At 40.6% G+C, this 24525-nt stretch overlaps 1 protein-coding gene across 2 annotated transcripts in view; it reads left to right on the forward strand.

Annotated features, from left to right (window-relative positions):
* LOC124788228 (activated Cdc42 kinase Ack) overlaps positions 1-24525 on the forward strand; it is a 499253-nt gene that overhangs the window by 261737 nt on the left and 212991 nt on the right. For both annotated transcript variants that reach the window (XM_047255411.1, XM_047255410.1), the window contains exon 9: positions 14917-15056. In XM_047255411.1, the coding sequence (XP_047111367.1) occupies positions 14917-15056 (140 nt within the window). The remainder of the gene's footprint in view (positions 1-14916; positions 15057-24525) is intronic.

Genomic DNA, 24525 nt, shown 5'->3' on the forward strand with positions numbered 1-24525 from the left:
AATGGGTGGCAGCTGTCATAATGGAGGTACTGTTGCTTGTTGATGGGTTCGATGCGGACGGACGTGTGAAGTTGGCCATTGGACAGGTGGAGGTCAACGTCAAGGAAAGTGGCATGGGATTTGGAGTAGGACCAGGTGAATCTGATGGAACCAAAGGAGTTGAGGTTGGAGAGGAAATTCTGGAGTTCTTCTTCACTGTGAGTCCAGATCATGAAGATTTCATCAATAAATCTGTACCAATCTTTGGGTTGGCATACTTGGGTAACCAAGAAGGCTTCCTCTAAGCGACCCACGAATAGGTTGGCGTACGAGGGGGCCATCCTGGTACCCATGGCTGTTCCCTTTAATTGTTGGTATGTCTGGCCTTCAAAAGTGAAGAAGTTGTGGGTCAGGATGAAGCTGGCTAAGGTAATGAGGAAAGAGGTTTTAGGTAGGGTGGCAGGTGATCGGTGTGAAAGGAAATGCTCCATCGCAGCGAGGCCCTGGACGTGCGGAATATTTGTGTATAAGGACGTGGCATCAATGGTTACAAGGATGGTTTCCGGGGGTAACAGATTGGGTAAGGATTCCAGGCGTTCAAGGAAGTGGTTGGTGTCTTTGATGAAGGATGGGAGACTGCATGTAATGGGTTGAAGGTGTTGATCTACGTAGGCAGAGATACGTTCTGTGGGGGCTTGGTAACCAGCTACAATGGGGCTGCCGGGATGATTGGGTTTGTGGATTTTAGGAAGAAGGTAGAAGGTAGGGATGCGGGGTGTCGGTGGGGTCAGGAGGTTGATGGAGTCAGGTGAAAGGTTTTGCAGGGGGCCTAAGGTTCTGAGGATTCCTTGAAGCTCCACCTGGACATCGGGAATGGGGTTACCTTGGCAAACTTTGTATGTGGTGTTGTCTGAAAGCTGACGCAGTCCCTCAGCCACATACTCCCGATGATCAAGTACCACGGTCGTGGAACCCTTGTCCGCCGGAAGAATGACGATGGATCGGTCAGCCTTCAGATCACGGATAGCCTGGGCTTCAGCAGTGGTGATGTTGGGTGTAGGATTAAGGTTTTTTAAGAAGGATTGAGATGCAAGGCTGGAAGTCAGAAATTCCTGGAAGGTTTGGAGAGGGTGATTTTGAGGAAGAGGAGGTGGGTCCCGCTGTGACGGAGGACGGAACTGTTCCAGGCAGGGTTCAATTTGGATGGTGTCTTGAGGAGTCGGGTCATTAGGAGTAGGATTAGGATCATTTTTCTTCGTGGCAAAGTGATACTTCCAGCAGAGAGTACGAGTGTAGGGCAGTAAATCTGTGACGAGGGCTCTTTGGTTGAATCTGGGAGTGGGGCTGAAGGTGAGGCCTTTGGATAGGACAGAGGTTTCGGATTGGGAGAGAGGTTTGGAGGAAAGGTTAACTACTGAATTAGGGTGTTGTGGTTCCAGATTGTTTTGAGGTTTTGGAGGGAGTGGAGCTGGAAGTCGGAGATTGAGTAGATGGGAGAGACTGGGTTTCTGTGCAATGAGAGGAGGTTGAGGTTTGCTGGAAAGGTTGTGAAGGGTGAGTGAGTTGCCTTTCCGGAGGTGGGAAACCAGGAGATTGGATAGTTTTTTGAGGTGGAGGGTGGCATGCTGTTCTAATTTACGGTTGGCCTGTAGGAGGATGCTCTGAACAGCCGGTGTGGATGTGGGAGAGGAAAGATTGAGGACTTTTATTAAGGATAGGAGTTGACGGGTGTGTTCATTGGCTGAGTTGATGTGTAGGTGAAGGATTAGGTGAGTGAGGGCAATGGATTGTTCAGTTTGGAACTGGTATAGGGACTGATGGAAGGAAGGGTTGCAGCCAGAGATGGGAACTTTAAGTGTGAGGCCTTTGGGGGTGATGCCAAATGTCAGACAAGCCTGAGAAAATAGAATATGGGAGCGTATTATGGCTAGGGCGAAGGCATGTTTGCGGAGGGAATGTAAATAAAACTTAATGGGGTCGTTGTGGGGGTGTTGTGAGGGTGACATGGTATTAGAAGGTGGAAAGTGTAACATGAAGTGAAATGAAAATGAAAATAAAAATATATGGGGAGAGATAAAGGTGAACCGGAAAGTAACTGGAGATCTGGAATGAAAAAAGGCGAAAAGGTGTTGGTTACAGCTGGGCTATGTTGGACTTGGGTTGGTAGACAACAATGTGCATAAAGGTTAGGTGGTTGTGTTGCCGCCAAAACACATTAAAGGACGGAGAAATTTGGGAAAATTTTGAAAAAACTGCGTGTAGTATATTAAAAGGAGTGGTATTGTGGTGGCAGATTATGAAAATGAGGCTAACAATTGTCTGACGAAGAAATAATGACGTTAAAACCTGTGGGAAGCGGCTAAAAATTATAAGTGATGTGGGAAAAACGGAAATGGAAATAAAGCGAAAGTTATTAGAACTGGCCGAAATGGTTGTTTAAAAGGTGAAAGGAGCTGTTTGTGAACTAGAAACGGTGGATATTATAGCAGCGGTATTGTGAAAGCGGCAAAAAAAATTATTTTTGGTTATGGTTTGGAAGTGGGTTACGTATTATTTAGCATATATATAGGCGGGATAAAATAGTATAGCAGATTACGGTAAAAAGGAGAAGGTGAATACAAAGTGAAACTACTGGCAAAAACAGAAAGAGGAAAATAAGACGACAGAAAAGATTTCGAAATGCAACAGTGACAATAACAAACATAATTGTTGGATTCAAATTAATGATATCAATATAATAGAAGGAAACATTCCACGTGGGAAAAATTATATATAAAAACAAAGATGAGGTGACTTACCGAACGAAAGCGCTGGCAGGTCGATAGACACACAAACAAACACAAACATACACACAAAATTCAAGCTTTCGCAACAAACTGTTGCCTCATCAGGAAAGAGGGGAGGAGAGGGGAAGACGAAAGGAAGTGGGTTTTAAGGGAGAGGGTAAGGAGTCATTCCAATCCCGGGAGCGGAAAGACTTACCTTAGGGGGAAAAAAGGACGGGTATACACTCGCACACACGCACATATCCATCCACACATACAGACACAAGCAGACATATTTAAAGACAAAGAGTTTGGGCAGAGATGTCATTCGAGGCAGAAGTGTAGAGGCAAAGAAGTTGTTGAAAGACAGGTGAGGTATGGGTGGCGGCAACTTGAAATTAGCGGAGATTGAGGCCTGGCGGATGACGAGAAGAGAGGATATACTGAAGGGCAAGTTCCCATCTCCGGAGTTCGGATAGGTTGGTGTTGGTGGGAAGTATCCACATAACCCGGACGGTGTAACACTGTGCCAAGATGTGCTGGCTGTGCACCAAGGCATGTTTGGCCACAGGGTGATCCTCATTACCAACAAACACTGTCTGCCTGTGTCCATTCATGCGAATGGACAGTTTGTTGCTGGTCATTCCCACATAGAAAGCATCACAGTGTAGGCAGGTCAGTTGATAAATCACGTGGGTGCTTTCACACGTGGCTCTACCTTTGATCGTGTACACCTTCCGGGTTACAGGACTGGAGTAGGTGGTGGTGGGAGGGTGCATGGGACAGGTTTTGCATCGGGGGCGGTTACAAGGATAGGAGCCAGAGGGTAGGGAAGGTGGTTTGGGGATTTCATAGGGATGAACTAACAGGTTACGAAGGTTAGGTGGACGGCGGAAAGACACTATTGGCGGAGTGGGGAGGATTTCATGAAGGATGGATCTCATTTCAGGGCAGGATTTGAGGAAGTCGTGTCCCTGCTGGAGAGCCACATTCAGAGTCTGGTCCAGTCCCGGAAAGTATCCTGTCACAAGTGGGGCACTTTTGTGGTTCTTCTGTGGGGGATTCTGGGTTTGAGGGGACGAGGAAGTGGCTCTGGTTATTTGCTTCTGTACCAGGTCGGGAGGGTAGTTGCGGGATGCGAAAGCTGTTTTCAGGTTGTTGGTGTAATGATTCAGGGATTCCGGACTGGAGCAGATTCGTTTGCCACGAAGGTGTTTGAAGTGATGACCATTAGTATCAACACAGTGCTGCAATCTTCTTATCACGGATTGAGTGGTATTAATTATCACATCAGCGCTTATGGATGCACATGCTCTGACAACTCTCTCTCTCTCTCTCTCTCTCTCTCTCTCTCTCTCTCACCGAGCGAGGTGGCGCAGTGGTTAGCACACTGGACTCGCATTCGGGAGGACGACGGCTCAATCCCGTCTCCAGCCATCCTGATTTAGGTTTTCCGTGATGTCCCTAAATTGTTTCAGGCAAATACCGGGATGGTTCCTTTGAAAGGGCACGGCCGATTTTCTTCCCAATCCTTCCCAAACCCGAGCTTGCGCTCCATCTCTAATGACCTCGTTGTCGATGGGACGTTAAACACCAACACCCTCTCTCTCTCTCTCTCTCTCTCTCTCTCTCTCTCTTGCATATCTTCAGGTGTAGTTGGAACGTCCTTATAAACAGTGGGTTTTACGATTCTCCACAAGAAAAATCCAGAGGCATCAAGTTTGGCGAGCAATCCGGCCTCGACACATCTCCTCTGTGTTCAGTTCAATGATTTGGCAATTGTCTCTGCAACTCATTTCTAGCCATCAGCCAAAAATATGCCTGACACCCATCGTGTTGATATCACATTCTGTTCCTAAAGGTATTTCTTCTAATAACAGACCTAATGTTTATTGCAGGAATGTGGCGTACTTTCTACCATTAAGATTTCCTTCAATGAAATAGGGGCCTATAATTGCGTCCTCCAGAATCCCACACCATACATTCACCGACCACCATTTTTGATGTGCAGCTTGCCGCAGTCAACATGGATTTTCAGTTGCCCAATAATGCAAGTTATGGAAATTAACATTGCCATGGTTCATGGACGTAGCCCTGTCAGTAAATAAATAAAAATTAATACATGTGGCAAACCCCCGGAATCTGACGGTGTGCCCATTGGCAGATTTCAGTGCGATGCATACAATCCGTACCAGTTAATTCTTGGTGGAGACTGATATGGTAAGGATGATATTTGTGGCGATGCGAACATGAACAAACTACTCTGGCTCATGCCAGATTCCCTTGCGATTTGATGCGAACTAACACAAGGATCTCGAACCACAGTGGCAATAACACCAATTTCTGTTTCCTCATTAGTAACTTTCCTTTGCTGTATATGTTTCCGATTCGTTAAAGATCCAGTTGTTCTCAATTTATCATACACATATTTAAATGTACGACATGTATAGTGAATACGTTGAGGATATCTTTTAGTTTATAAGTCTCTAGCTCTCTCTGAGTTTTGTTGGCATTCTCCATAAATGAGAAGCATATCGACTTGTTCTTCGAAAGAATATACCATTCACATTTGGTTGATTCAATGATACTAGTCTTAACATTACTATTAGTGTTATATTGCGAAACCGTTGAATGGTGTTTACATGTCAATGGCACATTAGATGGATATGCCATATTTGGCAAATATTTACTATTTGCAAAATATATGAGAGAGAATTGTCAGAGCATGTGCTTCGATAAGTGCCGAAGTGATAAGGAATGCCACTCAAACCGTGTTGAGAAGATTGCAGCACTGCTTTGGTACCAATGGTCATCACTTCGAACACATTCTGTAAATGGACGTTCGTGCCATCTTTTGACCTTTACTGACCTTCAAAGACTTTACTGTTACATATCATTGGATTTGTCTTGATAGCCACTATCGGAAAATAAGTACCAAAATGTAGCACCCCATTTAAAAAAAAAAACAAAGGTGACCTTCATATCCCTGACGTGACTCCACCTAGCAACAAAAAACCAACTTCCTATTATGGCCCCCCATTATCCCAAGCAACATTTGTCCCACAAACGTTTTAGCTACTGTCACACTTTCGGAGTTATTCTAAATGGCAATAGTTAGTGACTCACCCTTTATAATCCATCTGAAACCTTCCAGTGTCTCCAGGCCTCTTCTTTGTATACAGCCTTCTTTCATGACTCTTAAACCAAGTTATGCTCTTTGCATAATGCTACCAGCCAGTTTCCTCTTTCATTCCTTACCCCTAGTCCAGATTTACCTACTACTTTTCCTTTCTTCCTTTTTCCGCTATCGAATTCCAGTCTCCCAGGTTTATTAAATTTTAATCTCCATTTCTTTTATCACATCATACATTTCTTCAATCTTTTCATCACCTGCAGAGCTAGGCGGCATATAAACTTGTACTACTCTGGTAGGCGTGGGCTTCATATCTGTCTTGGCTACAATAATGTGTTCACTATGCTGTTCATAATAGCTTATCCTCATTCCTATTTTTTTTATTCATTATTAAACCTACTCCTGCGTTAAAGTTACTTACTTTGTGTTTATAATCATGTATTCACCTGACAAACAGTCTTGTTCCTCCTGCCACCGAACTTCACTAATCCCCACTACATGTAATTGTAACCTATCCATTAAATTTCTTCGAATATCAGAGAAACTTTGAGGGCTTGATAGTGGAACCAGAGTGCAAGGATGCTCTACTGCTGTCATCCGTAGGACTACTGACTGGTTCCGGGACCAGAAAGCATTACTTGACTCGAAACCAGCTGGTTGCCATTTTGTGAAGAAGGAGAGCAGTGCTGCTCACGTACTGCGAGTTGTCTGACCAGATGTAATGGATGTAGTTGTTAGGTGACCGGCTCAATCGTCACAACTGCAATTATGTAGCATTTAAAATTTGTATTATCTGGTGCGAGGGAGTCACACCTAGTGATACGTGCCTGGCGACCACGGGGCCCCGAGCTGAGTCCTGGCATTGCTTCCACTTACTTATGCCAGGCTCCTCACTCTTATCTTTCCTATCTGGCCACCCTCGGCCAGCTCTTGTTCTTTTCCGACCCTGATGCTATTAGGTTTCGAGGGCTAGGGGTCTTTCATTTTCCAACCTATACTTCTCATGCAGTGTCCGACCCGGAGCGGGCGGCTGCAAAAGGCGTCTGTATCCCATGTTAGGGGCGGCCTCCAGAACTGCGGAAGGCAACGGAATACCACCGCAGATTATCTTCCCTGCATAATGCAATCTCCATTTTATGCATAATGCAATCTCCATTTTATGCACAAAAAATGGCTTCCTCTCATGTTAAATCAGTGTCCGGAGGTAAAATAGTCCCCCATTCGGATCTCCGGGTGGGACAACTTGGAAGGAGGCAAAAAATCAAAACGAGAATTGGTACCTGGAATGTCAGAACTCTGCTACAAGCAGGAAAACTAGAAAACCTTAAAAGAGAGATGGAAAAGAATCATATGGACCTCGTAGGAGTTGCTGAGGTAAGATGGAATGGACATGGAGAGTTGCAGTCACATGAATATGTATTCTACTACTCAGGAGGAGAAGTAAAAGGAATTAATGGAGTAGGAATGATTATGACAAAGGAATTGGCTAAATGTGTGGAATATGTAGACTATGCAAATGACCGGGTTATTGGTGTAAGGCTGAAAGGAGCACAAAAAGATTTACTGATTGTGCAGGTGTATATGCCAACTTCAGAACATGATGACCAAATTGTAGAGGAAACGTACAATGTAATAGATAGAATAATGGACGAAAATAAAAAATGCTGCAAAATAGTAATGGGAGACTGGAACGCCATTGTGGGAGAAGGGAAAGAGGGAAACATAGTAGGCTGTCATGGTCTTGGAAAGAGAAATGACAGAGGTGAATGGTTAATTGACTTCTGCAGGGAAAGGCAGCTGATAGTGGCAAACACATGGTTCAAGAACCATAAGAGGAGGCTCTACACTTGGAAATCACCAGGGGATAAATATAGAAACCAAATCGATTTTATACTGGTAGAAGAAAGATACAGGAATGGAATCAAGAAGCTGCACACATTACCAGGTGCAGATATTAATAGTGACCACAACTTACTTATGGCAGAAATAGAAATAAGAATGAAAAAACTGAAAAAGGCGACAATGGTGAAGAAATGGGATTTAGAGAAGATAAGGTCCAATAAAGAACAAGTTACAGAAATGCTGTCTCGGGACTTTCTAAACACATTACGAGACAAAGAAGCACCTGATAATGCCAACGAGTACTGGAATATGCTGAAAGAAGGAATCATTAAAGCAGGACAGCAAAATATAGGATATGTAAAAGGGAAAAGGTCAAAAAAACCATGGGTCACACAAGAAATGATTTCCAAGATGGAGGAGAGAAGAAAATTGAAAAACAAGAACACTGAAGATGCAAGAAAGATATACCGAAGGTTAAATAACGAACTGCGAAGAGAAACAGAGCAGGCTAGGAAAAAATGGCTAAAAGAGGAATGTAATGAAATTGAAGAACTGGACAGGAAGGGAAGATACGACTTACTATACAACAGAGTAAAGACTATGACATGGGAAGAAAACAGAGCAGGAAGTGCTACTATGGAAATTTTGAGTAAAGAGGAAGAGGTAGTATATAAAGATCGTGACGATGTCCTCCAGAGATGGGAACAATATATAAAAGAGCTATATGACACAAATAGCAAACCAGAAACTCTGGAACTTGAATCACACAGTAGTGTAAGTGATGAAGAGAAAGGACCGACCATCATAATGGAAGAAGTAAAGTCTGCCATTGCTGCAATGAAAAATGGCAAAGCAGTAGGTACAGATACAATACCGGGAGAAATACTAAAATGCTTGAACCACAATGGAATAAGAGAAATATTGAGGTTATGTAATAAAATATATGACAGTGGTGAATGGCCTGAGGACTTTTTGACAACAGTAATGATTCCATTACCGAAAAAACAAGGAACCAAGAAATGCAGCGAGCACAGGACAATCAGCCTCCTTTCACATGCAGCCAAAGTGATGTTAAGAATAATTAATAAAAGACTTGAAAAAGTAATAGAGGAGAATCTCGGCGAGGAGCAGTTTGGCTTTAGACAGAATACGGGCACCAGAGATGCAATAGGGCTCCTACGAATCTTGGGAGAAAGGTTTATTGAAAAAGGAAGAGACCTATATGTGTGCTTCATCGATTTAGAAAAGGCATTTGACAATGTGGTTTGGGACAAGCTGGCGACTATTATGAGGGAAAAGAGAGTGGACTGGAAAACCAGAAGACTTATAAACTCATTGTACCTTAATCAAAAAGTTTCAGTTAAAGTGAGAGGAGAAAGTACAAACTGGATCAGACTAGGGAAAGGAGTAGGACAAGGATGCTGTTTATCACCTACTCTTTTGAACCTGTACTTGGAAAATATGATTGACCAATGCTCATTAGATGACAAAGGAGTAGAAATTGGAGGAAGAAGAGTAGGGTGCTTGAGATTTTCTGATGACATGGTCCTTCTAGCCACAGGGGAAAAAGAATTACAGGATTTGGTGGACACCATTGCAACTAACGGAAAAAAATATGGAATGAAAATTAACACAAATAAAACAAAAGTATTGGCAATAGGAGGAAATAAGGAAATAAAAATTGTGCTGAATGGAGAAACACTAGAACAGGTGCAAAATTTTAAGTATCTTGGAAGCAGGATAGACACCGACTGGAAGTGCACCACAGAAATTAAGACAAGGATAGCAATGGCAAAAGAGGTGTTTTATAAGAAAAGGAGAATCTTCTGCAGCAGTATGGACAGAGAACTCAGAAAGAGACTCAGAAAATGTCTTGTATGGAGTGTTCTTCTATATGGCGCTGAAACATGGACTATGAGGAAAAAAGACAGAGAAAGGCTGGAGGCTTTTGAGATCTGGACATGGCGGAAGATGGAAAGAATAAGTTGGATAGACAGAGTAAAAAATGAAGAGGTACTGAGAAGAGTGGGAGAGAAAAGGCAATTACTAGATGTAATAAAGAGAAGAAAAAGAAATTGGATTGGGCATATATTAAGAAAGAATGACGGACTGATAAAAACAGTTTTAGAAGGTTATGTAGAAGGGAAGAGGAAGCGAGGAAGGAAGAGATTCCAGATACTGGATGACATGATGGACGGTACAACATACAGCAGCCTTAAGAAGGAAGCAATGGATCGCAGAAAATGGAGAGGCAAAGGACCTGCTAATATACACTGCACAGATTTCACTTCCCATGCACTACATAGTGATGAGTGTGTGCCCCTTTTTACTTCGAGTGCTCATGTCTCATGCAGCGGGCCAGGTGAAGTGCTGATACTCACCTAACCACCAACTGAACAGGCCTGTCCTGGGCAATATTCAAATAAATTGCTGTCTTTGGGTCACCTTCCTCGCAACATTTTTTGTGCGGCTGTTCCAATGTAAGTTGTTGTTATTGTATTCCTTAGGTTTAGTTCCTACCCCCATGAACCATGGACCTTGACGTTGGTGGGGAGGCTTGCGTGCCTCAGCGATACAGATGGCCGTACCGTAGGTGCAACCACAACGGAGGGGTATCTGTTGAGAGGCCAGATAAACGTGTGGTTCCTGAAGAGGGGCAGCAGCCTTTCCAGTAGTTGCAGGCACAATAGTCGGGATGATTGACTGATCTGGCCTTGTAACACTAACAAAAACAGCCTTGCTGTGCTGGTACTGCGAACAGTTGAAAGCAAGGGGAAACTACAACCATAATTTTTCCCGAGGGCATGCAGATTTACTGTATGGTTAAATGATGATGGCGTCCTCTTGGATAAAATATTCCGGAGGTAAAATAGAGACCCATTCAGATCTCCGGGCGGGGACTACTCAGTAGGATGTCGTTATCAGGAGAAGGAAAACTGGCGTTCTACGGATCAGAGCGTGGAATGTCAGATCCCTTAATCGGGCAGGTAGGTTAGAAAATTTAAAAACGGAAATTGATAGGTTAAAGTTAGATATAGTGGGAATTAGTGAAGTTCGCTGGCAGGAGGAACAAGACTTTTGGTCAGGTGAATACAGGGTTATAAATACAAAATCAAATAGGGGTAATGCAGGAGTAGGTTTAATATTGAATAAAAAAATAGGAGTGTGGGTAAGCTACTACAAACAGCATAGTGAACACATTATTGTGCCCAAAATAGACACGAAGCCCACGCCTACTACAGTAGTACAAGTTTATATGCCAACTGGCTCTGCAGATGATGAAAAATTGAAGAAATGTATGATGAGATAAAAGAAATTATTCAGGTAGTGAAGGGAGACAAAAATTTAATAGTCATGGGTGACTGGAATTCAAGAGTAGGAAAAGGGAGAGAAGGAAACACAGTGGGTGAATTTGGATTGGGGGAGAGAAATGATAGAGGAAGCCGCCTGGTAGAATTTTGCACAGAGCATAACTTAATCATAGCTAACACTTGGTTCAAGAATCATAAAAGAAGGTTCTATACATGGAAGAATCCTGGAGATACTAAAAGGTATCAGATAGATTATATAATGGTAAGACAGAGATTTAGGAACCAGGTTTTAAATTGTAAGACATTTCCAAGGGCAGATGTGGACTCTGACCACATTCTATTGGTTATGAACTATAGATTAAAACTGAAGAAACTGCAAAAAGGTGGGAATTTAAGGAAATGGGACCTAGATAACTGACTAAACCAGAGGTTGTACAGAGTTTCAGGGAGAGCACAAGGGAACAAATGACAGGAATGGGGGAAAGAAATACAGTAGAAGAAGAATGGGTAGCGCTGAGGGATGAAGTAGTGAAGGCGGCAGAGGATCAAGTAGGTAAAAAGACAAGGGCTAGTAGAAATCCTTGGGTAACAGAAGAAATGTTGAATTTAATTGATGAAAGGAGAAAGTATAAAAACACAGTAAATGAAAAAGGCAAAAAGGAATACAAACGTCTCAAAAATGAGATTGACAGGAAGTGCAAAATGGCTAAGCAGGGATGGCTGGAGGTCAAATGTAAGGTTGTAGAGGCCTATCTCACTAGGGGTAATATAGATACTGCCTACAGGAAAATTAAAGAAACCTTTGGAGAAAAGAGAGCCACTTGTATGAATATCAAGAGCTCAGATGGAAACCCAGTTCTAAGCAAAGAAGGGAAAGCAGAAAGGTGGAAGGAGTATATAGAGGGTCTATACAAGGGCGATGTACTTGAGGACAATATTATGGAAATGGAAGAGGATGTAGATGAAGATGAAATGGGAGACACGATACTGCGTGAAGAGTTTGACAGAGCACTGAAAGACCTTAGTCGAAACAAGGCTCCAGGAGTAGACAAAATTCCATTGGAACTACTGACGGCCTTGGGAGAGCCAGTCCTGACAAAACTCTACCATCTGGTGAGCAAGATGTATGAGACAGGCGAAATACCCTCAGACTTCAAGAAGAATAAAATAATTCCAATCCCAAAGAAAGCAGGTGTTGACAGATGTGAAAATTACCGAACTATCAGTTTAATAAGTCACTGCTGCAAAATACTAACGCGAATTCTTTACAGACGAATGGAAAAGCTGGTAGAAGCCGCCCTCGGGGAAGATAAGTTTGGATTCCGCAGAAATGTTGGAACAGGTGAGGCAATACTGCCCCTATGACTTATCTTAGAAGCTAGATTAAGGAAAGGCAAACCTACGTTTCTAGCATTTGTAGACTGAGAGAAAGCTTTTGACAATGTTGACTGGAATGCTCTCTTTCAAATTCTAAAGATGGCAGGGGTAAAATACAGGGAGCGAAAGGCTATTTACAATTTGTACAGAAACCAGATGTCATTTATAACAGTCGAGGGGCATGAAAGGGAAGCAGCGGTTGGGAAGGGAGTGAGACAGGGTTGTAGCCTGTCCCTGATGCTATTCAATCTGTATATTGAGCAAGCAGTAAAGGAAACAAAAGAAAAATTCGGAGTAGGTATTAAAATCCATGGAGAAGAAATAAAAATGTTGACGTTCGCCGATGACATTGTAATTCTGTCAGAGACAGCAAAGGACTTGGAGGAGCAATTGAACGGAATGGGCAGTGTCCTGAAAGGAGGATATAAGAGGAACATCAACAAAAGCAAAACTAGGATAATGGAATGTAGTCGAATTAAGTCGGGTGATGCTGAGGGAATTAGATTAGGAAATGACACTTAAAGTAGTAAAGGAGTTTTGCTATTTGGGGAGCAAAATAACTGATGATGGTTGAAGTAAAGAGGATATAAAATGTAGACTGGCAATGGCAAGGAAAGCGTTTCTGAAGAAGAGAAATTTGTTAACATCGAGTATAGATTTAAGTGTAAGGAAGTCGTTTCTGAAAGTATTTGTATGGAGTGTACCCATGTATGGAAGTGAAACATGGACGATAAATAGTTTGGACAAGAAGAGAATGGAAGCTTTGGAAATGTGGTGCTACAGAAGAATGCTGAAGATTAGATGGGTAGATCACATAACTAATGAAGAGGTATTGAATAGAATTGGGGAGAAGAGGAGTTTGTGGCACAACTTGACAACAAGAAGGGACCGGTTGGTAGGACATGTTCTGGGGCATGAGGGGATCACAAATTTAGCATTGGAGGCCAGTGTGGAGTGGAGATGAAGAAGCTTGCACAGGATAGAGTAAAATTTGTTGATTTGATGTGTAATCTAAAATTTAATGGAATTTCTTTGTTCCACATTACTCTGGCCATAAGATAGTTGCTCTTGACACATACTTTCATATTTTCTTTAACAGTTTCCCTCCACTTGCTGATATTGATCAGCACCTGATATAAACTGGCAAGATGAATGCGGAGATGATAAAATCAGGGGAACCACTCTACCCAGTAAAACACTACCTCAAGCTAGCAACAATGCTGTGATAACTGATATTCTAGAATGCAAACAAGGTACAAAATTGTGAGTTGGAGTGATGGATGCTGTTGTCACATGTAATAGTTCAAAAGAGTATACATTAAGCTTTACTTCTATAAAATAAACACACATGAAGACACACATACACACACTTCTGTGTTGCAATATTTGTAGTTAAACACTTCTTTAAACAGTGTCAAACAATGGAAAATCCAGAATGGAATGTAACAATATTATGAAAAGAACAGTTGCTATTCACCATATAGCGGATATGCTGAGTCGCAGATAGGCACAACAAAAGTACTGTCACAAAATAAGCTTTCAGCCAACAAGGCCTGTGTCAATAATGGATGAAAGAAACACACACACACACACACACACACACACACACACACACACATACATGCATGACCACAGTCTCTGGCAGCTGAAGCTATACTATTAGCAGCAGCAGCAGCAGCAGCAGTGCATGATGGGAGAGGCAAGTGGGTGGGGGTAAGGAGGAGGTGGTTGGCGAGGGGGATGGGATAGCAAGGTAGGGGCGGGGGACGGTGATGTGCTGCTGGGGAGCGTGCAGGGATGAGGTGGAGAGAGGGTAGGGCAGCTAGGTACAGTCAGGGGGTTAGATGGAGGGTGGGGGAGACATAGAAAGGGGGAGGGGAAAGCAGATAAGGAGAGAAGTAAAAATACTGGGTGCATTGGTGGAATTGAGGGCTGTGTAGTGCTGGTATGGTAACAGGAAAGAGGGTAGATGAGTGAGGATAATGACTAATGAAGGTTGAGGCCAGGAGGGTTATGGGAATGTAAGAAGTACTGCACAATTGTGAATAGCTGGTCTTGGTGGGAAGGATCCATACGGCACAGGCTGTGAAGCAGTCATTGGAATGAAGAATGTCATGTTGGGCTGCGTGCTTGGCAGAAGGGTGGTCCAGTTGTTTCTTGGCCACAGTTGGTCAGTGACCATTCATGCAGACAGACAGCTTGTTGGTTCTCATGCCCACATAGAATTGCAGCACAGTGGTTGCAGCTTAGCCTGTGCATCACATGATTCGTTTCACAGGTAGCCCTGCCTTTGATGGGATGGGTGATGTTTGTGTCCGGACTGTAATAGGTGGTTTCTTCTGGTTTATAATTTCCTGTCGTATAACTTCCAACATTGTGTTACCCATGGTATTTGGGAAGGAAAAAGAAAGAAAGAAAGAGAGAGAGAGAGAATGAGAGAGAATGTGTTTATTGTTAAATTATCTTAACAGTGCTGTATTATTGGGGAAGTACAACATATATGTTTCAGTGCAGAGCTGTATTGGTGGAAAGGACAAAACCAGCGGACTTTCCAAATTGGCATGTTCCCACGCTGCATTGTGGACCCTATGCGTAAAAAACACCCTGATGATATTAGCAAGCCTTTGCAGAACTCATTCATACACACAGGTAATATTACCGCATAGTTCTTATTTTGATTATATTTGTATTAGACATATCTGTTCCATACCACTAGGTACAAATTGAGTATGGTGCGCATAGAAATCTAATTATTTTGTGCAGAAATCATTTTCTGGATTTTCTGTACCTACCACACTAACAAATTACAACTTGTCTTTTAACCAATCATGTTAAAGTGCGCATCATTTACGACGGCGGCTGAGTTTAGGTTTGTTCTGCGCATCTGATAACACAAATACAGTCACCCAATGAACAGTGAACGATGTTGCCAGAGCTTGACTGCAGTGCAGAGCACGGACGAGTGTCTTCAGTTTTAGAAACGTTTAGCCATAAATGAAGTAATTGAACAAAAGCAATGTCTTGATAGCAGACTTTCTTTTATAGAAAGTTTGGAAAAAGCATTCTTTATACCAATTGCTTCATATTCTATTAATTAATTAAACGAAACAAACAATAAGCCTCCTAATTCAGGCGATAGCAAGGAAAGGTGTTTGTATCATTCTCACTATCCGCTTTTTCGCAATAAACAACAGCGATAATTGTTTATTTCCTATTGTATTTCGACAAAACGTGAGTAATTCAAAGTCATACCAATAGTGTTTGTCAGTATTTTGCATGATGTTTTAAAGTCATCCGGGAGTTCCCTCGAATGATGAGCTGCGTTAGCGTAATGGTTAAAGTGTTTGGCTGCTAAGTGAAAGGTTCTGAGTTCAAACCTTGTTCAGTGCTTAATATTTTCTTTATTTAAAAAAAATATCAGATTGTCTTACTTCATGAATTTTATTCGTTTGAATATAATTTTTTGACATTTCTAGTGGCAACTAAAATCAGACCATACGGAAAGTATACGCTATGGACTTTTACCTCTGCAAACTCTTCAAAATTTCGTGCAATGGTTTACTACATCTAATGCTGCACAATAACTGCATTGAACATAGAAACAAAATTGTCATTTATGGGGGGAAGATATCAGTCAAGAAGATGCGTAAAAATCAAATTTTTGGGCCAAATAGTTATTGTGAAATCGAATGAGAAAGTGTGTCAAAGCAGTCGAAACACCGTGTGTCTGCACAGGCGAGCAGCGCAGTGATGACAAAATCGCGAACAGCGCGGAATGCGGGGAGCACGTCAATGTAGCAGCGAAAGGGTTAATGCGGCCGTGGTGGCTTTACTTCATAAACTGCACGCTCCCCCCTAAAGTTTGTGAACTATACTATGGTGCTGCTTCTCTTGGCGCGTGCAACAGGGAACGCAGCAATCTCTCGCGGTGGGCGGGCATGCGCGAACCGCCAAGATAAAGGAATTGAACTATAGTATTTTCTCCAGATGTTTGTTCCACATAACGTACAATTATACCTCGATGTTCTATTTTGTGGCAAATTATTTCGTTTGATCAATTGTATGTATATCAAATGTCAGTTATCATGAATGAGTTTTTTGCTCTGCTGTGTACTGTGCACTGATATGAAACTCCCAGACAGATTAAAACTGTGTGCTGGAGTGAGACTCAAACTCGTGACCCAAGTTCAGTCTCGATCTGGCACACAGTTTTAATCTGCCAGGAAATTTGTTCAGTCACATATTTAGCACATAAATACTGGACATTTTATACCCACTTATTTCCATTGTAACAATTTAGGCTACAGATTGTTTAGAAAATAACTATTGCATTCCAAAAATGCCCCTTAAATTATATGATAAGTTCTTCTCCGTAGCTTAATCATAGAATCAATGTCTTTTTAGTTCTTGTTTTATATGACACAGTGACATGAAAGTTTCATACTGCCATGAGCAGATTTAACTAGCCAGTCATTTTCAAACGGTCAGTAGATAAGAAGAGGAGACAAAGATTAATTATTAAATCTATTGAATCTATATATGTATTTATTACTGTTAGAGTATTGAATCATGATTTTTTGAACATTTTTTGCAAATTCTAAGAAATATTTTTAAATTTTAAAATCTCAATATTTTCAAAAGACAGGACAAAGAATGAATGAGTTAGCTTCATATAATGATAATTGTTTAAACTGTACATGAAATGCACACCATTTTGTACTGTTTGGCAATGCTAATTTTATCTTTCAAGTGGCTACTTTCTGGAATGGGAGGACTCAGTGCTTCAGCAATCAGACTTCTGTTGGGAGAGGAATACTGAAGGGAGGGTGGCACTGCATCCTTGCCACATTTCTGGCACCCTAAGTTGTGTTCTCACTTATAGGAAAGTAGAGGTGATACACAGAGCCATATAGGTGGGACTAGGAGGCAAATTAATGTCTTCCAATTAGTGCCAGTTTTCTCTGCTACTGGCAACACCAGTAAAAAGTAGCCAATTAGTAGTTGGCACTGCATTTGTTAGGCTGCAAAACTGTTAGGACACCGTTTCCTACTGGGTTGGAGAGGGAGGCTCTCAGCAGTCACATACTGCAGCTGGGTGCCAGGCAGTAGTAAGATGTCAGGAAGGAGCAGCAGCTCATCTTAGATGGTGAAAAAGGCATTGATGGAAAATACCTGTTTTTTTTCCTTTTTTTTTCTCCCAGCAATGTATCGAATCCCTTTCTTCTTTCTATTTCTTATACAATCTTGTTAAGTGCCAGCCTCTTTTATTTCCATGTAAGATCTTTAACTGTTCTTGAGTGGGGCTGATATTATAAGCGTCCTTTGCAAAATTATCACCTAAAACAGTTTTATTCTCAATTATGTAGCACATTATTAGAGGTTCAAAATGATAAAAGTAAAATAATAAACATGTGAAATTTGTCAGTTGTTGAAAAAGCTACAGTTTTGTGCATGAATTTGGACCTCCAGACAACTGTGTACTGGAGCTCAGTGGACAGATTTACAAGTCTGCACAGGAGCCCAGTAGTCAGTGACAAGTCTGTACATGTGGTACCCTCACTACATTTGCTGTCCTGCTGGGTGTGGCATTGTTGCAGTCAGTCTGTTCAGAAAATTCTGTTAAAGTGAATGTATACACTTCATTAAGAGTGTAGAATATTTTATGTGCTTTTGTCATGAGTGTAATTTTTAATTAACTAAAATAATTTTAAAATTTAATATTAAAAAAATTTGAAAGAATAACTGGAAAGCAATAAAATGGATTAACAGTGCTCTGTAGGACATATAGGAAGTGATGTGTGCCATAAAAAAAAGTTAATGACTTTAATGAAGGTAGACAAACTTTGTTTATATCCCAAATAGGTTCTATATCAACAATTTGTGAGTATTATGAGAAAAAAAAATACTCTGATGCACTCAAAGTTCATAAAAAGGCAGGTATTAAATGTATCAGCGAAATAAAACTGGAACATTTCTCCTTGTTAAGTGCAAGTAAAACAGCTTCGTGGCTGAAAATTAATGTGATTTCTGGAAATTCCATGTGGCCAAATTGTTACTCAAAAATATTTATCATGAATCCAGGACCAGAATCATATAACCTTGTTAATGACATTTATATTCCTAATGAGGAAGCTATTAGCAAATTGGATTTTGCTTGTTGTAATCTGCAGGCATCACCTGCTTTGAAAATAAGTAAATTGAGTAGCGAAAAAAGAAAAGCAAGTTACAGTGTATTTCAGACAAAATTTGAAAAGACTTAGAATCTTGCTTTAATAACACAGAGAATCTTGCTTTAATAATGCAGATACCAACAGTATTTCTAAGACAGAATAAAACCTACCTCCAGAATCATCTGACACTGAATATTGTGAACTTAATTGAGAAATTAAAAAGTAAATGTTCTTTGACACATAGAGGGGGAAAAGCTAAAATTTTAAGTTTGTCAAGAGAAAAAAAATAGTTCACAAGTTCATAGTTTCTGATTGTTTGGTTAGACTAACCTGAAAATTAGTGAAAGAGCAAGGCATTCTACCAGTTTTATGAAAGAAGAAAGGAGTAGGTGTAAGTGAAGAAACAACAGAAAAGATCCAGCAGTTTTGAAGACGATGAAAATGGTAGCATGTGCACAGGTAGCAAAAGAGTTGTTATAAATGGAGTTAAAGTAATAATGCAGAATGACTATTTCTGTCAAATTTAAATGAACTTTATGTACCTCTCAAAGATGGCCATCCTGAACACAAAATTGGAAGGTTGGAGTTTTGTGATCTTTGTCCTAAGTGGTGTTTTGTGGCTGGCTCCTCAGGAACACCCTCTGTATTTGTATGTTTATATCATCAAAATATCAAACTGACGATTGCGGATGCAAAACTCAAATGATTTTAGCTACAGAGAATTACTTCATTTAATGATCTTTGACACTAACAATTGTGACTGCATGATGAGTTTGTATGATCAATGCCATTGAATTCTTTAATTAATTTGAGGAGGAAATGCCCGACAATATTACCTTCAAACAGTGGGTCACAAACAACAGGGCTGAAATGATAACAGTGGTTAAATATCAGGAAGGTCACTTTGAATCTTTAATTGATAACTCAGAAAATCTCAAAAAGTCACTATTGTGTTTCTAAAACCCAAAGTAAGTTTTTGAGAACAAAAAAGGATGAAACACAAGGATGAAATATAAGGGTACCGCAGAGTCAATGACCATACAGCAGTGCATCCATTTGTTCTGTACTTCACGAATGAGAAAGGCATAGTTTGTAGTTCTTCAATTTGCATTCTAAGTGACTACTTGGAGCACAACACTTTTGTTGTCCATGTGTTTGAAAGGTATGTAACAAATTACATAAAATAAAAATTTGCTCAGGATTGAGCAGTTCATATACTTCTCAGATGGAAGCAGAGGTCAGTACAAGAACAAAAAAGAATTTTACAAATCTTTGCAACCACAAAGTAGATTTCAGGTTGGAGGTCAAATGGCGCTTTTCTGCTCCTTGCCACGGTAAAAATACATGTGATGGAGTAGGAGGTGTGACAAAATCTGAACGAGTAAAGCCAACCTACAAAGAAAGACCACAGACCAAATTCTTACAATAGGGGACATGTATGTGTTTTGCAAGGATAATATGAAAGACATGATCTATTTTTTCATCAAGAAAGAAGAGGTAGTTCTTAATATCAAAACAACACTCCAAACCAGATGTGAAAACTGTATAGCAATAAAAGGATCAAAACTACTCCACAAATTCCTTGGCATTGCAGAAAACTGAGTTCGATGCAATGTAACATCAGAAACCAAAATTTAGAAGGATCATTGTGTCAGCAAAATTACATCTGTTTCTTCAACATTGAGTGACATACTGGCATGTGTGTGTGATGGACATTGGTGGCTTACACAGGTTGAAAGAATAAGTTTGGAAAACAATGACGTTTTTGTTCATTTTTACCAGCCTGCTGACCCAAGAACATCATTAAAAAATCTACTAGTAACAATGTTTGGATACCCCTGAAAAACATATTAAGGAAGCTGTTTGAATGTACCACAGCAGCTGTGAGGTCTTATTCTATATCACTAAAGCTATCTGAAGAAATGTGTTCTTAACAGTCACTACTAGGATTAGGAAGCACCACATCTCGAAAGTACGGTAATTGAAAATATTTGTTTCAAATTTGTCAAGATAGTACAGATTCTTAGTTCAGTAATTTTTCGAGTTTCTGCATATAACTCAGTACCCTAACTTCAATAACAATTGATTACATCTTGGCAATATTACTCACGAATCAGGCAACAACCATAAGACCAATTGCAGTGTAATGTAAATTATTTCCTCATTTTCAAAAATTCATATCTTCATTCGCAGGCAAATATCAATGCTGAAATTTTTATAGTACTTTGGTATCATATAGGCATACAAAATGTGCAAAAATCAAATTTTTATAATCAGTCCCACCAGACATAACTAACCCCAAACATTACAAAAAATAAACATTTTCAAATTTCAAAAATTTGTAAAAAAATTAAGGAACTATTTGTCAATGTTCTTGCTTTATACAGGGCTAATAGTTTGTGACATCTACTTCTACTACTACTACTACTACTACTACTACTATGCGATCAGGCCCAGTGGACCGCACGCATCTACAAGTTTCCTCCTCCACTGTATTCATCTAACAATAGAAAAAAATGCGCTCTGATAAGTCACTCCTTGGCGTTTATTTTTGGGTCAAGAAAGTGGATTTTCTGAGATTTCAACACCAAACTTTGGAGGTCATTTTCACTGGTTAGTTTTGAATTTAGGGTATTTTGAGTAATAAACAGTGTTGTAGAGGAGACTACCCTAAAAACAATCACATTAATTGCAATGTTGTTTCTTAACCCAGTGCAGAGATATTCAAATTAACGTTAATGTCTCCAATTTGAAAAACTGTCATGCACTTACAAGTAAAAATGGCCAACATTCAGAAATGGTGCAAGGTAAAATTTCTTTAAAAATTATTTGAGCTTCTCAATTATAGGGTAATCACACAGGGTAATCGCATATGATCGACACGCATGTCACAAAAGTGGCGTCAACATGAAAGACTTGCACCAGGCAAATGGTCTACCTGATGGGAGGCCCTAGCCACACGACAATTTCCATTTTATATCACATGTAAGAAAACTGAAATATTTAAAAATGGTCAAGAAACCAACCTAATTTTTATTGGATCACTTCACGTTGATTGACCCACCTGCCAGTATTTCAGAAGGTTTTGTCATTGTTTTGCACTTGAAAATAAAAATTGGATTAAGTTTAGTACCATCAGCAGAACATGAAAGGACAACAGTGTAGTGCATTTTCTCATATCCATTTGTTTTTATAGTTACAGTTTTAGGACCTTCCACGCTGTTACTTTGGGCATCAGATGTCAGAGGAGTTTCATTCTTTATTCACTATTTGGCATAGTTCCTCACTCGTTTTCTTTCAATGTTGAATGATAAAGCAATGGAATGATAATATTTTCTCTTCGTACTCTTGTGGTGTTTTCTGAGATGGTTCGCAAGCTAAGTCCATGATGCTTCATAAGCATGTACCATCAGGCAACTCCACCCTTGAAGTCTGGAAGTTCCTCTGTAGAGCTGGTTTACAATGGTGTATTTGAATCATTTTTGTATTAATTGCAATGCCTTTTTGATGGGCTCCTTGAATCCATTTCAATACATCATTATTTAGTTTTGGCCTTTTTGCATTCAGTCCTCTATTTGCACATTTAGTGTTCCTTATTTTTTTCACGTCTCCCAATCATTTTCTGGTGGCGGGGTACCAAAATACTGCTCAGTTACTCTGCTTCCAGGGTCTTTTGCATATACTGTTACTCTCAGTTTGTAACCTGCATCATATATATACCTTTTATTTTTTTCTATTATGAAACTAGCTATTACCAAAAATATTGTACTGTTATCAATAACACAAATCACTTTCAATTCAAGTTTACTGTCACCATAGACTGCGTTGGCGCCTCATAGGCTATACATGTTCTGGGTTTGTGATGGCGTGGGGCGCGAGTGAGACAGTGTTATTGAGCTTGTGAATGTCCACAACTCATGTTTGTCACATCGGTGCACTGCTGCTGCCAGTTGAATCCAATGTTGCAGATAGAGATAGGTTTTCTGTGGCATATATGGCCATTTTTAAGACTGGAGGGAATTTAAAATCAAAGACTGGACTTTTTATATTAATTTAGAGTATAAGATGCACCTCAAGAAAAATGTGCATCTTACAGTCCGTAAAATACGATAACAAATCGAGCGGTAAATCTGTGAATGGCTTTAATGTCTTCCTTTAATCCGACCAATTGGGGATCACAAATGCTCGAGCGGTACTCAAGAATAAGTCACACTAGTATTACATATGTAGTGTCCATTAGGATAAACCACACTTTCCTAAGATTCTCCCATCAAATAGAAGTTGGTCATTTACCTTTCGTACTACATCCTTATGTGCTGATTCCATTTCATATCACTATTCAGTGTTACATCTAGATATGAGACTGACATGTTTGCGTCAAGCAGCACATCACTAATGTTGTATTTGAATACGCATTATTATTTTTCCTACTTGTTAACACAATTTGCTTTTTCTACAGCCAAAGTGAGCTATCATTTATCACCACTCAGTCAGTTACGTTCTTCTAGTATTTTAGTGTTATTTGTTGTTCTGAAGATGATTTGTATGTTGCTGTTCCAAAACATGTTCAATTTTGCCAGATGCTCGCATTGTATACAGGAGGATTCAGCTAAACTGTTTACCTAAGATGTTTCTTGAACCATTTAGGGTATCGTAAGTCTTTTCTCTCTGAAAAGAATTTTAAAAAATCCTCTCTAAATAATACCTAGTCTCTTTTCATAGCCATATTTATTACACAGGTACTGGCGTCAGCTTCACATTTTCAAATGGAGCTACAGTAATTTCTGCATGTAATATTAAAACAACGATTTTGAGTCCCTTGTATACTCCTAAGGGGCATATTAGTCTGTAGATATACGCTGATTAATAAAGACAATAATAAATAATGAGACATCCTGAAAGAGGTACTCGAGCTCGTTCAGAAATGTTATTCCTAAAAGCTAACAAGAACAATAATATTTTGTGTGTTACAACCTCTTAATCAAGTGAGACAATCTTTGAACAGGGCGGACTATGGATAGTTTACAGTCCTTCGTTCAGCATTGTCTGACAGCACGAGAAGACAAATGCCGAAAGGGGGATGTCAATGCAGGGTTTCACTGGAATGGCATCTGTATGCAAGTTTCACAAAACCACATGAAAACAAGGGAGGAGGAAGTTTGAGAATTAGGTAGACTTACCTGGTAGTCAAGAGAGCCAGTAAGGTTGGAGGGAAATCTCTCTTCAGAGAGAGAGAGAGGGTGGGTGGAGGGGGGAGGGGGGGGGGCTGAAAACTGAGTGGCCAAGAGTAATGGCAGTGTAATGTAAAATGTCATGCTGAATATTCTGGGGGGCATTGTGTGACTGGATGAGAAGAGAGGAATTCTGCAAGAAGCTGAGCATAAGAGCCTGAAATCTCCAACTGTTCTGGAGCGAAACATGTGAAGGAACAAGAGCTACAGTGGACGGACTTACTGGAGGTACCGTCGACTAAATGACAGCTTGCTATGTCAGCCGATAGACTGTAATGCCCAAGGAACTAGGCACTCAGTATGGGGCTGGTAATGTCCACAACTGTGAAGGTCCACACTGAAGGCCTAAATCGAGCTGATGCATAAGCAACCTATATGTAGGAAAGGCTGAGTTGTTGACAGTGGTTATGAGGAGGGGAGGGATGGGGGGGGGGGGGGTGTAAGAGATTTAGGAGTAGTTTGCAGGAAAATAAGGATAAATCAGAGCCAGTTTCGATGAGGTAGTGTGCAGGGGAATTAGTGTCATACAAATAGCATAGGAATAAGCCCTGTGGAAGGGTACACGAAACTGTCAGTGGCTGCCAGGGTTTGGTGACCAGGAGCACAGGGGTCTGCAATTGGGGAAGATCTCACCAAACCTTTGGTGGTACCAGCAACCTGTGTGTAGTTCGTGGTGGTCATCAAGGGGTGGTTAGAACTGAGCCGGCTGTTTTTGCC

The sequence above is a fragment of the Schistocerca piceifrons genome, chromosome 3, assembly GCF_021461385.2.
Source record: "Schistocerca piceifrons isolate TAMUIC-IGC-003096 chromosome 3, iqSchPice1.1, whole genome shotgun sequence".
NCBI lineage: Eukaryota > Metazoa > Arthropoda > Insecta > Orthoptera > Acrididae > Schistocerca > Schistocerca piceifrons.